Genomic DNA, 16,578 nt, shown 5'->3' with positions numbered 1-16,578 from the left:
GGATAGGGGACAGAGGAGGAGGAGAGGGGCTCTGCTCTCTCTTCAGTACAGGACAAGGGGGATCCCCATCTCCAACCCCTCTTTCTATCGTGTCCCTGAACGGCGTCAGACAGGCTTTGTTTGAACAACAGTGGGGGTTGTGTTGGTTACAGCAGATCGATGAGGAAGGGAATAAGCTAGAGGAGGGAGTGCACAGTGAAGGGGATTTGGACAGCGAAGGAGAGGATGCAAATGAACACACCATGTTGTCGATACGACCTACAGCAAGGCTTTGGCAGGAAATGCAGTGCAGCCTCTTGGGGCACAGAACAGTGTAGGCTTCCATCCTGCACCTCTGCACACAGCAGTAGCTGGAGCACAGAGGAGCATCACTTTTACAGTCTGTTAAAGGGTAGTGGTGGATGCTAGGGTTGGACTTGGAGTCTCCTGGATGACACATTGTGCTGCCATGACCTTGATTATCCCAATCAATTAAAGGGCAGTAGGGGCTGCTGTTGCGGCCTTTACAGTCACTAAATGGGACTGTATTAGGGCTAACAATATCCTGTGGGCTTACGCCACAGTGACAGCAGTGAGATTCAGTTTGGCCTTCAGGTCTGTGATTGAGGAGCAACAGCAATTTTTCCTGGCGCGTCAGCTTCAGGATCTGGTAGAGTAGAGAGCGGTGTGCTGAGCAGAGCGAGCTGAGAACAGCACCCAATGCAGAGCTCTGAAGAGTCCCTCGCTGTTCCACATCACCCAATTCTCCCACACATGATGGCAGCAGGGAGCTAGAGGCAGAAATAAAAAGATTGGAGTTTTATTCATAGCAGAGCCCAGTTTAAAAGGACAAACAACACATAGATACTCACACAGACTAACAGGTCTGATGATGTTGTGAGCCTATGATACACTTTATATTGTTATTCCCACGTGGTCTGGTGCACCATCTGCAATTCATTTGTATGTAAATATTCTGTAATCTTCTGGCCTGTTTAGTGAGGCTAACATTTTTGGACTTTAGTGGCAGCAGCAAGAAAGACACTCCAGCAGACACCTATTCACCACACTCACAAACTTCATGTTGAACTATGTCCCAGCTATAAATTAATTTGACAAGTTTTTATTATTGCTGCATTATAAAAGTTGTTTGCAGCCAACTACAGCCCACTGCATTGTTTACATTTGCTAACATCATCAGAATAACACCGGAGTAAACACACACAGTGAGTGCCTTGTGCTACATACACAACCACTTGTATTAGACTGTGGTCTGAGCCAGCATGAAAAAGCAACAATCAAAAAGAAGCGACTGTCCTCGTGAACTGTTAATAGTCTGCAAGACCCTGAAACAAATCATGTTAGTAAAATGATGACAGCTGGCCACTGATTAAAGAACTGTTTTATTGACGAGTTGCTGAAGGCAAACGATAACATTCCGCTAAAAGCAGAAGGAACGATTGTAGAACGCTTCAAACTAAATGTTAACTTCAACAGCGACAAAACTAACAGCTCAAAAAACCCTCTGATCTTCAAATCAACAGTTAAATCAGGTTCTGTGAGAAACAAGTAATTGATTTTAATATCATTAAACTAGCTTAAATGTTTAATTATGGATAATATGTCCAAGAATTGAAGTGCTGTATAAGTCCAGCCCTGGTCAGGGTTCAACTGGACTGGATGCAGTAGAAGTGGGTTACATTCTGTAGTGTTACTGTCACCAAATGTTTTATTCTTCTTCTTTTTCTTCTGAAATCACTTAAATAATTTAATCTCAACATAAGCACTAAACAACCACAATAGTCAAGGGTGTCCCTTTAGCACGAAATAAATGATATGTGCTAACATTTAAAAGCGTCCATGCAGCAATACACACTTCACATTTCATCAGAGTGCCCGATTACAAATCAATAGCTACAAACAACTACCGTAGTCAAATCACAATCAATAAATAAGTAGGCAGCAACAACACAATAAAAAGGCTTCTTATAAATCATAGTGCAATAGTTGATTGATGCATAAATAGCAGATTTCTGTCCAGTCCTTTCAAAGATTCACCAGCAGTTCAGTCCAAAAGGAACTAGAAATGCCTCAAGCTTGAAAACAAGTGTGTTCCCAGAATACACTGCAGTGAAACTTATACAATGAAAGACTTTTTCTATTTCTCAAGAGGTGTTTAGGCTTGTTCACAAATGGGCTCTTTGATATAAATAGCAGATCATTCCCAGAGTAGACACATCATGCTGCACTGTGCTGTAGCTCCAGACACAGTGTACTGTTAAGAGTGGACACATTCAGGAGCGCACACATCAGTGTTTGTATAGTTGCCAAAGTTACAAAAGGTTGGAACGCCAAAACAACCAGACCAAAAAACACGGTTACCATTAGCCTTAAAAATTACAAATAACACATACAAAGATAACCGACAAAGACAAATACTTGCACCCAGAGTCTCTGCTTCCTGGTGCAGACTAACAACATGGCACACCTCCTGGAGATGCCACATGGCAGATTTACAACCGTATAAAAAGAAAAGAAATCTTCCACAACAAAACGGCCGACTGACTGTATAATAATTGACTTGACAGAAGTGTAAGTGTTGATGGCGGCAATGCATTTACACCTGTGTTCTTTTTCCTTGAGAGACAAACAGCTCCCAAGTGTTCCTAAGCTAAAGCCCAGCAGATCCAGAGGCCTTGATGTGAAACCTGACACGCGGCTGTAGGCAGATTAAGTTCAGAGGTATATATGTGGCAACGAGGTTAGATAGAAATAGAGAGAGAGAGAAAGAGAGAGAGAGAGAGAGAGAGAGAGAGAGAGACAGACAGGCAGACATCACAATAAAACAAATCAAGCAGCTTTGTGTGGGTAACCCTGAACTGCTGCTTTGGTAGCAGCACTGTTAATGGAAATAGGCCCATCTCAGTGGCAGACACGAGTGTAGATGCAACATTTAGCATTTCCCCAGACGCATACAGAGAAGCCTGTGAGCCTCGCGCTGAATCAAGTCATTGTCCCACCAAATAAACGACTGGAACCTCCAGTAGCCGACAAAAATAACCGCCGCTAGCGTTTAACCCGCGGCTCCACACATTACAATACGCATCGCCTTTGGAATTCCGGCTCGTTGAAACAGGCTTGTTGTAGCTCCGCCTCTTTGTCCCGGGGGAAACGCTCCGGTAAAAGTAACGTTCTAAGCAGCAGTCATGTATGAGGTTTACAGTAATACAGCTACCGTAGCAGAATCAGTACATATCTGTGGTAATAAAAGAGCATCTTTTTACAAACGCAACACATACACAACATACATTTTCCCAAGCTTATCAGCGCACATTAGAAAACATGCTGCACAGTTGCATTCCAACTACACCCGATACAATGTTCAGACTAGCTCGCTAGCACAAATAGAGAGAACTATACGGACATAAAAATGGCTTCCTCAAGCTAATCTCTTCAACGGAAAAAAACTCAAAAGGAGGTTGTAGCCACCACAGCGGATTATACTGTACAATCTCCCTGTTTGCAGAGGTGTCCAACGATAGCAAAGAGTTTTTAATCTGTTATAATGGCTCTAAGTCACTTCAGTGGCCTAGGTAAAATACCCAGAGAGAGATAGAAAGCTGCAAATGACAATCATCAACGCTCCATTAAGAGGGAGCTTAAGAATTGAAACCTGAATAACCTAATAATCTAACAGCGAGCAAACGTGAGAGTCACACTTTGTTTCTCAGCTCTACGGCGTCCACTAGTGTGTTCCTCACACTCCATCCCGGGCAGTCTGGTGGGCAACAATCAATGTCAGTTTTTCTCTTTGAAGAAAAACTAAATCATAGAGACATGAGAACAAAGTTAGGATCTTCCACAAGGTCTTGAAGGATAATGCTGGTGTTACTTTATCCTGTTGAAACCCCCCTAACGAGACCAAAGCCAACCACCGACTCATCCTGAATAGTACGGTCTGTGTAGCCACTGATACAGCGGACACCTCTGTGCCTTTGAACTCCACTGTCATCCAAGGACTGTAAACATACAATCCAATGTGCACCCTGTAGCACAGGGCGCAGTGGAATATGATCGGTTGAAAAAGTCGTGGATAAAAGCAGCAAAGTTTCAGTCAAACCCGACGAACGACAGAAATACTACTTTATCGCATTTTGTGCCAACAATGTGCACATCAGCCACTTTCCCATCCAAAAAATGTAAACATATCCGGCTTTGGCTACACAGACAATACAGGTTAGTAGGGTAAATATTCAGTTTGGGTCTTGGTCTTTCAGTGGGTTGTTAAGTGTAAGCAGATAATATAAAGCAAGCCACATCCTTTAGTACAACTGAAGCTAACTTGGGCAGCCCCCTGTGAACAAAAGCTGCAATGGGCACCACTGGACCTCGTAGCCGCTCTGATCCCAGCGCAGGACTGAGCTAGAGAAACACAGCTGAAAGTATGGCTGTCACGTTACAGACACAGAGTTAAAAGACCTGAATATCAATATCCATATATATTTTGTAAAGGCATGTGTTGTGTTAATAAACAAGTGTCTCCAGAAAACATGTATCTTGTCAAAGGTGATGAGTTCAAGTGTTGTGGAGTTCTAGAGGCGTTCTGTGGTCTAGAACATCTTAGCGCCAGCAGCTGAGGCGAGAGTCCCTGAGTTAGTGGAACCGGTCATGGTACCAGAACCAGACGAGTTGGACGAGCAAAAGATGGCAGATTTCTTCTTGGGCGGGTTCTTCAGTGTTCCAGTACGCTCTTTAACTTTGTATTCCAGTGTGCTATGGGGCACCCCGTAAACCACCTGGGCCTTGGACACGCTCATGCGACCTCCCATCACCATGGTGATGGCCTCCTCTAACAGGTCGTGGTCGTACTGCCGGTATCTCCCGCGCTTCTTTCTCGGTTGCTTGTCTTTATCCCGGACGCCTCCCCCGTCTTCTGAATCATCCAGTGAGGACCCGCGTGGTCCCAGGCGATGAGGTGACTGGTTGGCACTGCCCGGACAGCCGTGTGGTAAGATAGGAGGTCTGAGTTTGAAGAGGGTCGAAGGTCTCGCGGTAGCTGTCGATGAACTGCCGAAACCCTCCATTGATGAGGTACGTTGATTTAGGTTGTCTGCCACGCTGCCATTCTCAGCTGGGATGGACCTGTTGTGGTCGGACACGGAGCGGACCTGAGGAATACGCAGGGAGGTGGGTGGCTCCAGACTGGGAGTGGGGCTTGCTGGGGGCTGGAGAGCATCCCTGAGCTGGGGGAACGAGTGGGGGAGGGTTTTCTGCAGACCGCTCGGCTGGTAAAGGGTAAGAGAGGAAGAGGGGAAACTCAAGTCTCCGTTCTCCTCCGCAGCTCCTCCGATTTCTGCCCGCTCCGCCCACGCCGCCACCTTCTGCAGAACAAGGCGGGCTTCGCCGCCCAACATTGACGACATCACATTGTATGATGTCACTTCATCCCTGAAATCTCTGCTTCCTGGTGCAAGTTGATGTAGTATCCCCAGCCTTCCCTCAGCCCAGCCGTCCAGACCTTGCCTCAGGGTGTGAAGGGGTATCCCATAAAGCAATGCGGCCCGCTGCTCCTGCAGCCTCCCAGAACGAATATCCTTCAAGGCCTTGGACAGCAACCCCTCAGACAGCTCCAAGCTCCTCGCAATGTACTGCCTGCGCTGCCTCCTAGGGATGGGAGGACCAAACAGCAGGGTCAGGATGGAGGTGATGGAGGGACTTTGATTTTGGCATAGGGGACAGGGGGGTGCAGAGCGAGGGGTCCACTCCTTTATGCCTTGTGTTGGTAACATCACTGCGACTTATGTTTCATGTCTGTCTGTTCTCACACACATTCTTTGTGTGTGGCAAAGCCTCTTCACGTCCAGGTGGGACAGTCTGTGAATGGCTGGGGTTACTTTGGCGCTCACACACGCATGCAACCCTTGTAGTTTTGTGATATCCTTCAGCGAGAGTCCTACATGCTTGAAGGTTGAATTATCAAACTCATCACAACCGGATAAGTACAAAAAAGGAGGTGAAATCGTTATGAGGTAATGCAGTGTTCTCCTCACTGTACAATGCTGAGCTGTTGGCAAATGTTATAACACGGTGCCATTGCTGTGACGTTACCGCTCAAGAGATAAAAGAGTCAACCCCATAGAACCAAAACACCGAACACAAGCTAGCTCCTCATAATGACTAGAGAGGAACTGATCAATGCAGCGCCAAACAACAGAAACACAACACAGTTTTGACGCCAACCCTCCAGTCCTTGTCATGCTACACACCTTAAAGTACATTTAGCAGACAATAATGCTGGACTCAGCCAAAAATGGGGATTTCCTCACATTTAAAGTCATGTTTAAGGCGACATTCACACCAATACGTTTTCATTTTAAAATGTAGAACTCTTGCTACATTAAGGCCTAGCATCCACACTATTCCAGCGTTTTAGTTTGAAAACAGTGTGAATGCCTTTTAGTCTGGATGGGCAGAAACGGAGACCGTTGAAAACGATGACGCAACACCCACGTTCGCTTCTTAATTGGCTCTCATCAGTCACGACAAGTCCTTCCCGGCTTCGTCACGCACCTATCATTTGACCCTTTCCCAGAAGAGAAAGGACATCACCCCAAGCGACGACAAGTGGTTCATTTAAACATGGATAACAAATCACAGGGGCGGCCGACATTGTTGTCTATGCTAGCAGCTGTTGTGCAGTTAAATTCTACATTTTATCATGCTACTACTGCCGACACGCGCAGGAGGCAAGCTATTTCTCGAGGGATTTTCTAGCTGCGCACCCAGCGGCGTTATCGGCCCCGCAGAGAGGAAGTAGGAAGGCGCTGTTTGCGGTTTTGAGGAGGGTGATGGACATAAAATGGGAGGACTTTTCTTTTGTTATCTATGCTTATTTTCTTCTGCACAACTATTGTGAAATTCACAAAGAATCTGTCAATGAAGAAAAGCATAAAAGCTCTCCAGTATTTACGAGCGTGAGCACGGACAACAGAACCGAGGGAAAACAAGTGAGACCCGTGTTGACTCAGTTTCTAGACCCATAATATCGTAAACTTGTCTGTTTGAGTGTGTGTGTGGGAAATATAGATGACCATAAGTATCAAACAAGACCGTGTACTATAGGAGGCAAAATAATACGCTGTTGTATTTTCTGTAACTAAGCAACCAACCGCAGAGTGGACAATCTGCTTCCCGTTTCCACCGGCACTACATGCGCAGTGTTCGTGAATGGTCATGTGACATGCATTTTCAGGCGAGTTGGGATAGACGGTGATTATTTCAAGAGTGGTACTTAAGCGCTCTCGTGTGTACCGAGATGATTTTCGTCTTAGTGTGGATGTAGGCTTCGTCATGCTGGGTTTGGACAAAAATGCCAAGTTCACGTAAATGTAATATTGTATTCAAGTAGAACCCCCAGTTTTAACCAATAGCTTCCACAAGGTCTAACACCACTAACATTCATAGCCAGAGGAAATCCAACAATACAAAGAAACTCTTACCCTGAGGCTTTGTGATTAGATGGTGAATTTGCTGAGCAGGCAGAGTTCCTGTTGGAGAGGTCGAGCACGCCATCTGTTACAAGAAGATTTCATTTTAACTGGTTTGAGTTGCAGTGCTTCAGTGGTACGACATCAACGTCAACATCTAAAAACTTTAGAAGCTAGAAACATCTCTTCATTGGCTTTAAATTGAGAATCGGTTTGATGCTTTCCCTACCCGGGTCACTTTCACTCTCTTTCTCATCCCCAGTTCGGCTCACTGTGAGGTCCAGAGGGGCGTCGGATGGTTGTGACAAAGGTGATGAGGTCCTTGTTGTAACACCATTTGTACTGGTGTGGAGTAGGCACTTGGATGCGTACTCCAAGGCAAACTGATGTATCATCTTCTTCATGAGCTCCTGAGCAACTGGAGGGATGTTGGTATCACAGCCCAGGGACACATCTAATGAAGAAGGCACAGGTGCAACAGAAATAAGAACAGGACTGGACGAACAAGCAGGATTTCGGTTATTCTTATAGGACAAGATAAGAGTGGACATTTTGTTCTGTTTTTGTTCTGATATCAAGCTTTCAGGAATCTATTGTGACACAAATCTCTCCGGGTCCCAACACGTTAGCAGCAAAAGCAACAAGTGTCTGCAATATTGTATAAATTACAGGGCAATATATTAGGAGGTCAAGTATCAAGAGTTGGGAAAACATCCATCTTTCAAACTTTAAAATATGCCTTTTGTTTACACCCTGGTAGCGGTGGGCAATATGTAGGAATCCACTGATATATTTTCTTCTGACCATGGACAAGTACTAAGATTTGGGTAGTTACAGATACCGATAGAGCGTTGTTCGCAGTAGAGATGTTAACAATTAACCATTTAACCGTGGTATCAGTTAAACAGTTAAAAACTCACAGCCCACATTAAGAGAGCCTTGGCCGGAGTTGTTGCTAACTTCGGGGTTAAAGTCCGTCACTTTAATCATCAGCTAGCTGACGAGCAAGACATGAGAGCTTGGCTTGGCTCTTGAGTTGAAGCATTTATTCACCAAAAGTGCATGTTACTGCTCCCTCTCGTGATGGACCCCTTAGGCCGAACTCTCCCATTAAAGGGATATGCAACTTAGCTGTATAGCGACTATTTACTGTGTATACTTCAGAGGAAAACTGTGTAGTACTACATTTGCTTAACAGAAAAATGTTACTGGTTACGTTGCAGATTTGACTCCCAAAATATAACAATTAAAATATGATGCATTATTATTATTAATTAAACAATCCCGCAGCATATTGGAATTGAAAGCTCCACCTTGAACAGAGGTTAAGTAAACGGAAGTTTATGTGCTGATATGGCGTCCCTTTAACTAAACACTTGAATGCAGTAGTTACACTATTACTAGTTTTACTTAAGAACCATTTTTCAGTACTTTTTCTACCACTGCTAATACCAACATTCCTAGTTAGAGAAAGGGTGGAAATAAGCAAGACAGTGTTTGCCTGGGGCCCTCAAATCACTAAATCCAGCCTTGAAAAACACACCCAGGTTGAGGTTACTCACGATCACAAACACTGCTGGAATAAACTTGGCGGGTATAAATTCCAAACATGCGTTTTAGTCGCTTGCTTTGACAAAACCCTCGCAGTTATAAAGTAGAGCATGGATTTAATTAGCGGAGGTATTTTGCTGGCCATAACATTATTATAAGTCAGTATCAGGTCTTACAGCGGGGACAAAAACACAGCCAAGTTGAGCAAGTAGCACTGCCTGCAGCATCAGTAAATATACTCTTAGCCGAGCTATTCATTTCAAAATGAGTTGAGGATTAGTTGCTTGCTTTGACAGAACCACTGTGGTCAGAAAGTAGAGCATGGATTTAATGAGTGCAGGTATTTTGCCAGCGGTAATATATTATACATTGGTATGGCAAAAACACACACAGTTTGAGCAGCAATGGCAGAGTGGCTCGGCTCCTGTAGGCTATCCACTCGTGCTCGCTGACTCCGGAGACGTGAAGTAAAGACGGGTTGTAACGTTATCCAGCATTAATGTAGCGTAAGCAGCCAGACTGATCTGCAGTCACTGAGCCGCTTATAATATATCATTCTTATTATTAACTACTGATGCCAAGTATTGTTTTCATTTATTTCCTAATCATTTATACGTACACATTGTATTAGGACACTATGGGCAATGATGTAATTTAATGATCAGGACTTTTTTGTTTAATTTTTGCATTGATGTGATGTGTACTTTGATTTGTTAGGAAGGAACTTTGCTGGATTAGCCACATTCCTGTCTGGTTTTCCATTCATTATCATAACACCATATAATCTAACTATGAAGCAAGAAACCTCCGTCTGGATGTGGGTGCTGCTTTGCATATCTCAAGAACCGTTCAGCCGATCTCCTTCCAACTTGGTGGGTCTATTGCTGGGGACCGAAGGACGTGCAGTGTTGAAGTTGTTGGGATTTGGATACGCGACACGTTCAACGCTAATGAACTTTGAATAAACAAGCTAACAACGCTCGGTGTAGTAGCAGTAGCGGGGGGCTTGAGTTGAGGTTTTGGCGGCCCCTTCTTAACGGGCACGCAATCTGAACAGCAACGTCCCACACAGCACTGCGCTAGTATTATTCCATCATTCTATTTACCAATACCGTGATATAAATGACATGAACCACGATACAGAATTTCATCCATGTGATTAAATTACAGAACATTTTCCAGTGAATCCTCTGGATTACTTCAAGGACCCCCGGCCACATTTATGGGAACACTTGAGCTAGAATATAATCAAGGAATTGTCCGCTGATGAAGTGTTGACCAAAGTCTGGGTTATCCAGAGGAACGAAGACACTGTGCGTGTTTTGTATTAATTTAATTCACATCCATGGCAGCAGCCAGGTTAGAAAAGGATATCTCATAAAACCGAAACTAGTTGTATTGCGATAATGGGATTCGCCAATTTGTTCAATGCTCCACAAGGCGAAACAGAGTCTTGACTCACCTTTTTTGTGAAACACAGCTTGGAGGATCCTGTGCGCTGATTGGCTGCTCTCAGAAATGGTTGGAGCCGGACAGGGAGAGTAATCAGAGGGGGAGGAGAGGGGCGACGTGGCTGCAGGCAGATGATCCTATAAGGGAAAAAAGTTACATCACTGACATATATCCCATGACACTCTATTTAACATCAAACAATACAATTAGAACAACTGTCAACAGCCACGGGTAACTTGAATAGGCTTGTCTAAAGGCAAAATACAAAGAGAATGTGTGGATTATCTTGACTTAAACAATCCTTACACTGCTGAGTTTGTCCAGGGAAAGGCTGCAGAACGAACATTGAGAGCAACTTGTTTCCGAGGACCAGTCGTCCACCTCTTCAGGTTCACAGTCTGAAAGACACAATGACATCAATGAATGAGGGTACATAAAGAATCAAACAGCCCCGTACAGTGGTCACAATACAGAATTTGACAAAAGGCTGTAGTGTAGGCTGTACGCTGAAGTGGTTCCCAAACTCACACTTGAGAACACCCTTTAAACAGGTGTGCCGGATCGCAAACTCTGAATGTGAGATAACCTAAATGTGCAGGATTTTTTGGTTCTTTCACAACATGAATTATACTATTCTAACTATATCTGGTTGTAGCTGACAATTGTGGGCAGAAAGGTTGCAAATCAAAGAGCAGGATGGTGTCATTACAATACTGGATTGGTTGTTTTATCTATGAATGGTCTCTCAATTGAACTTCTAGAAAATGTATTATAACATACAGATATATATATACATATATATATATATATATATATATATATATATATACATATATATATATATATATATATATATATACATACATATACATACATATACATACATATACATGTATACGTACATATACATATATATGTATAGTAGGGGTGTAACAATACGCGTATTCGTATTGAACCGTTCGGTACGAGGCTCACGGTTCGGTACGCATGACGAACCGAACAATACATTTGAATAAAAATAAATACATTTTTTTTTTTTTTTAAACCTTTATTTAACCAGGTAGTCCCATTGAGATTAAAAATCTCTTTTGCAAGGGAGACCTGGCCAAGACAGGCAGCACCACAAGATAAAAAACAACGCTATGTTGCATTTGCTACACGAATGTAGGCTACATCAGTGTGAATACCTCAAACATGTTAACCCATTTACGCCGACATCACCCCAGTGTGGCAGTGAGTGGAACTGAACGAAAACACACGCTTCAAACTCTCCCCGACGCATTTAAGCAGCTGTTCACTACCGAGTCGAACAGGGCTAAAGCCATCACCACGGCGGTTGGTACATTTATAGCCGCGGACATCAGACCGGACTCTGTAGTGCTAAACGCAGCTTCATGAACCTGCTGAATGTTATTGAGCCCCGCTACACAATTCCTTCACGAGCCCATTTCAGCCAAACCGTAATTCCCGCTTTGTACAAGAAAACAAAAGCACGAGTGGAGAATCAAATGTCCGAGGCACCCGCTGCTGCTCTGACAACGGATGCCTGGACGTCGAGGGCTACACACAGCTACCTGACTGTAACACATCACCTGACCACTGAATGGGAGATGAAGAGCCACGTTCACTCAGGTTTAGTTCCATCATTGTTCAAAGTCAAAGAATAACTTTATGATCTTAGTTGTAATGAATAAATATATTTAAAAATCAAGTACATTTCTCTGGCATTTATAGTTTTCTACTGTACCGAAACGTACCAAACCGTGGCTCCACTGTATCGTACCGAACCGTGAATTTTGTGAACCGTTACACCCCTAATGTATACGTATATATATACATATGTATCTACATATATACATACATATGTATCTACATATATATGTATATATGTATACGTATATATATATATATCTTAATTGACAACCGGTTGCAAGTGCTAGAGTAAAGAGTGGTGAATGTCCCCATCAGATGTAACTGATGAAGTTGCAATGATCTGACATGCCGCATTTCAAAGCAGACTTGATGGGAATCAACTTAGTTGTGATGCATTTTGCAATTAATTACACATTTTATATCAATTACAATTAATTTAATTGTCTGTACCTGAAGTAAGCGTACACATTTTGAATGAGAGTCCAAAAAAAGAGCATGAAAAATCTGATTTCATCATATCCATAAGAGGTAATATTATGACAACAACTTGGGACCAAATGATGATATTGCCACACAATGGGCAATGATGCACAGGGCAACATTTTGGGCTGTCCCCACCAGTGCTTTTTCCCCCACCACTAAATGGCTGTGCACCTAGGTTCTAGGGTCAGTTTCATCTAAATCCAGCATCTTTATCTATGCTATCCAGGCATATGCCCTTGTTAATAAAATGCATTGTTGTTTAACTTATTATCTTTAAGTGGGAGGAATTAGGGGCCAGTGTGCCATGAACCTCTCTTCTAGCGTTGAGTTAAAGTTTGATACCATGCTGCCTTCTTAAATGAGGAGCAATGTTGGTGGTGCCACTGGTATGTTTTTAATGATATAACTGCATGTTGTATAAATATGTCCTTTGTTGTTTAACTGGCTAGCAGGACACTGGACAGAGTGGAGTCTAAACTTTTCTACCACGGGGGGGGGGGGGGGCTTTTTAAAGAAGTGGGTAAAGTGAAGTTGGTATGTGATTACAGGTTATAGCAGGTGAGGAGAGGGTCACACATGGACAGGGGACTAGTTTAGAGGTGAAATAGATTTACAGTTCCATGCCAGATAATTTAAACCATGTGTTCTTACCATAGGGTCAGATGGACTGTGTGTGAGTATGGGCATCATCTATGTAAAAATGGCTGTTTAATAATCTAAGTGGGGGAGGGGTACAATTGGATCATCTATCCATTATTCTAGAGATAAATTAATCTCAATATAGAATAATATATCACCACTCTGTAGCTGAGTCCCACTTTAAAAACAACCACGGTAACATTATATAAACGCAATACTAAATGTATGTTTAGTGACTCAACCCACCTACACGGTCGTACAGCCACAAATACGCACTATGGAACTCAATTTTGTGCATCTGAAAATGGAGAAATGCTGATTGCTACAGACAGGGTTGAGAAATAATTTCTTTGTTGGGAATAAATATAAAATACAACTATGATTACACAAAGTGATGAAGACTTTTTTTTAATGCACACACAAAAACCCACCATCAAACAAACTGAGGTCCCTCAGCAGCAGTGGACCATAGATTCCCTCCAGAATGCTTTCGAACCCTGCAAGACAAATCGAACAGAGACCATCCTTCAGTACTGACATGGACAAGATATTGTTGTTTTTCTCCGAGAGCCAAACTAGACCAGTTTGACAGCAACAACACAGATTCTCATCTGCCAGACAGCTGTCACCAACACATGTAATGTTTAATAAAGAGCCATGTCATCATTTATTAAGCAAAACAAACAATTCATATGATCCGTGAATGGTAGTACCATTAAGATTTCCATTTGGTTGTTGGTTTAGTGCATTCAGATGTAATGTCACTGTGCTTAAACGTCACAAAGCAAAATAAATCCAGCTAGCTTCGGGTGAACTAGCCTAAGGTTACCGGCTTCTGTAGCATAAAAAACAAGGTTCAAAATAGCAAACGGTACGAGGAGAAACGTCACACGATACCACCGAAACGTCCGCTTTTCTCATAGTGCACTGACATTAGAAGCCCGAACATTGCAACAATCCCCTCCCCCAAAATAACAGCAACAGCGGTAATGTTAGCATAGCATGTTAGCCGGGCATTAGCATCGCCAACATATAACGTTATGTCAATAAACAAATTTAGCTGATGTTGGAATTATCGGTTGGCTACAAATATAGGATACACATTAATACTACATGGACGATATCATCTCAGTCATGTAAGGAAATCTGACTGAGCTAGCACCGGCGGATAGGAAGCTAGCTTAGAGGGACAAAGAAAAAAGGAGCCAACTCGAAGGGTTAGCCAGCTGGTAAATATTAGCCTGCCAGCTTAATTTAACTGCTAACGTTGGCCACCTATGGAGTCAGGCTACTAGCTAGCTTTTAGTTAGCTAGCCTAAGCTAGCAATCAAACACAGATAGGGATAGCGATCTCTCAGCTACCGGGCGAAATCACTTTGAAGCTCGTTGGGGCTTTTTTTCTCACAAAATACGAAACTGCAAGTGGATCATACCGACGCAGTGTATCAATTTGTGTCGCCAAGAATCAAGTTCCCGCCGAAACCCTTTCCTTTCGGCCGTGCATTTGCAGCACTGCACGGTCGCCATTCTGCTGCGTCCTTCCCCCCTCTCTCTCCCTCCGTCTGAGCGACAGGAAGCGGCTGTGAACGGTCTACAGCTGCAGCGCTCGGCTGTCATGCGCACGGCTCACCGCTAGAGGGAGATTAGCTTTAGATAAGATTGGGCGTTTTTTTGCCCTAAATTTGGTCTCGCGGATAAAACAGACTCCCACTTTCTTAAACTGTTGAAATATTATTTTTCAGTGACTTCAGTAAACTGCCTTAACTTGTCTGTTGTGTTAGTGTTATGTGTCATTCCATGAACCTAAACCAAAGTTCTTGTGGAATGCTCTGTTAAGTGCATACTGGTGTCCCTGTGTGGTAAGATGACGGACAAATTAGGAATCAGTTATTCATCAGGTTTACCAGAACTCATATATCCCTGGGCAGTACTGGATAAAGGTTTTTAGTATATATAGTTTTAACCAGCCAATGATAAGCAGTTCTGTAAAATCATCTGGGTATGCCGACTGGTAAAACCAATAAGAATAAAATAAGAATAAAGCCAAACCTGACTGTTATCACTCTGTCAACCTAAATCTAAGTAATTTCTAAGCAGATGCTGACAGTCTGAACGGACTGCCTGCTTCTCCCCGGTGCCGCCACGTGAGGGCAGCAGAGAACTTCATATTCTCTCAGAATGCATCCATTGGGTCCCGCGTGCATCAAGATTTTGGCATAAACACAGGGTCGGACGAGAAGTAACTCGATGATACGGTCTTCATTCATCCTGTTCTCCAAAACCATACGAATATAGGTTCTCTGTTTGCATGCAGTCGACAGGGCAGCCAAGCCCCAGACCCGTTAGGGGCCCCACATGCCCCAGTTTCATTGTTTGCCAATTTGTCTGTAAAAATTGTAATTAACAGCAGATTTAATGGGATTATGCACCACAAAATCACATTATCCTCTTAGATAATGCACTCTAATGTCCGTCTTGCATTATCTGGGGGTCCTTTCTTGAAAAGGGGCCATGGCATAGCTTTGTTTTTTGAATATGTGTATTATTTCAGTTGGAAGCATGTTTAAATGGCACGTATTACCAAATAAATGAATGCAATTACACAAATTGACACACACGCACGGCCAACCTGGGGCCTGGTAATCCGCAAAATATAATTCAAATATAACACTTGTATTCTTTTTGTTGCAGTGTTGTGTACACGAATGCACAGAGAGTTGGCAGGACAGGCTTGTTTGCCCCCCATTTCTGCCCCAGGGCCTCTTGACAGGTCAATCTTGCTATGCGTCCCGCAACGGTATGAGGACAACCAAACAGGAAAAGGGGTTCATGGAGAGAGTGTGAGTGACAAAGTGAGGGAGAGAGAGAGAGAGAGCAGGGGGAGGCCGATCGGACAACATATGGCGTCGAGTTATAACGCGCTATGGAGGGTCGTAGAAGCAGATAGGGAGATGAGATTGAAGTCGAGCTTGGAGGAGGCACGTGTAACAGGCCCAGGTTAAATTCATTGTCACGGCAATTTACGGCGCAGTTGCCGTGGAGATGGCGATGAAAGGCGGCGACGGCCTGGTGGACGGCGCCTCTGGGCCAGAGCGTGACCAACAGCACACAGCCCAGCGTGCAACCCAAGAGAGAGAGACGATTACGCGCAGCGTCACCATAATGCTGTGTGTGTGTGTGTGTGTTTGAATACACGTGTGGTTAAGTAAAGTGTATAACAGTGCAGTGTGACGGCGTGCGCATTGACTGATCAGAAAATGAGAGGCAGCTTAGCACTGAGGTGGTGGTCCCGCTGCTGCGGCCCAGAGGAACTTTTAACACCTCAGCCACCAAC

The 16,578-nt window shown here is 43.7% G+C and overlaps 1 protein-coding gene across 1 annotated transcript; it reads right to left on the bottom strand.

Annotated features, from left to right (window-relative positions):
* Positions 1 to 4,400: 4,400 nt before the first annotated feature.
* Positions 4,401 to 14,795, bottom strand: lcorl (ligand dependent nuclear receptor corepressor-like). The gene is made up of 7 exons (XM_079278620.1): positions 14,678 to 14,795; positions 13,676 to 13,741; positions 10,776 to 10,867; positions 10,480 to 10,606; positions 7,696 to 7,920; positions 7,479 to 7,551; positions 4,401 to 5,643 (listed from the first exon to the last, which is right to left on the bottom strand). The coding sequence occupies exons 1-7, from the start codon at positions 14,769 to 14,771 to the stop codon at positions 4,590 to 4,592; spliced, it is 1,731 nt and encodes a 576-aa protein (XP_079134746.1). The 5' UTR covers positions 14,772 to 14,795; the 3' UTR covers positions 4,401 to 4,589.
* Between the last annotated feature and the right edge of the window lie 1,783 nt (positions 14,796 to 16,578).

Source organism: Melanostigma gelatinosum (genome assembly GCF_949748355.1).
Source record: "Melanostigma gelatinosum genome assembly, chromosome: 11".
Classification (NCBI taxonomy): Eukaryota; Metazoa; Chordata; class Actinopteri; order Perciformes; family Zoarcidae; genus Melanostigma; species Melanostigma gelatinosum.
The sequence above is the reverse complement of the archived record's forward strand: the minus strand, read 5'-3'. Positions and strand labels throughout refer to the sequence as shown.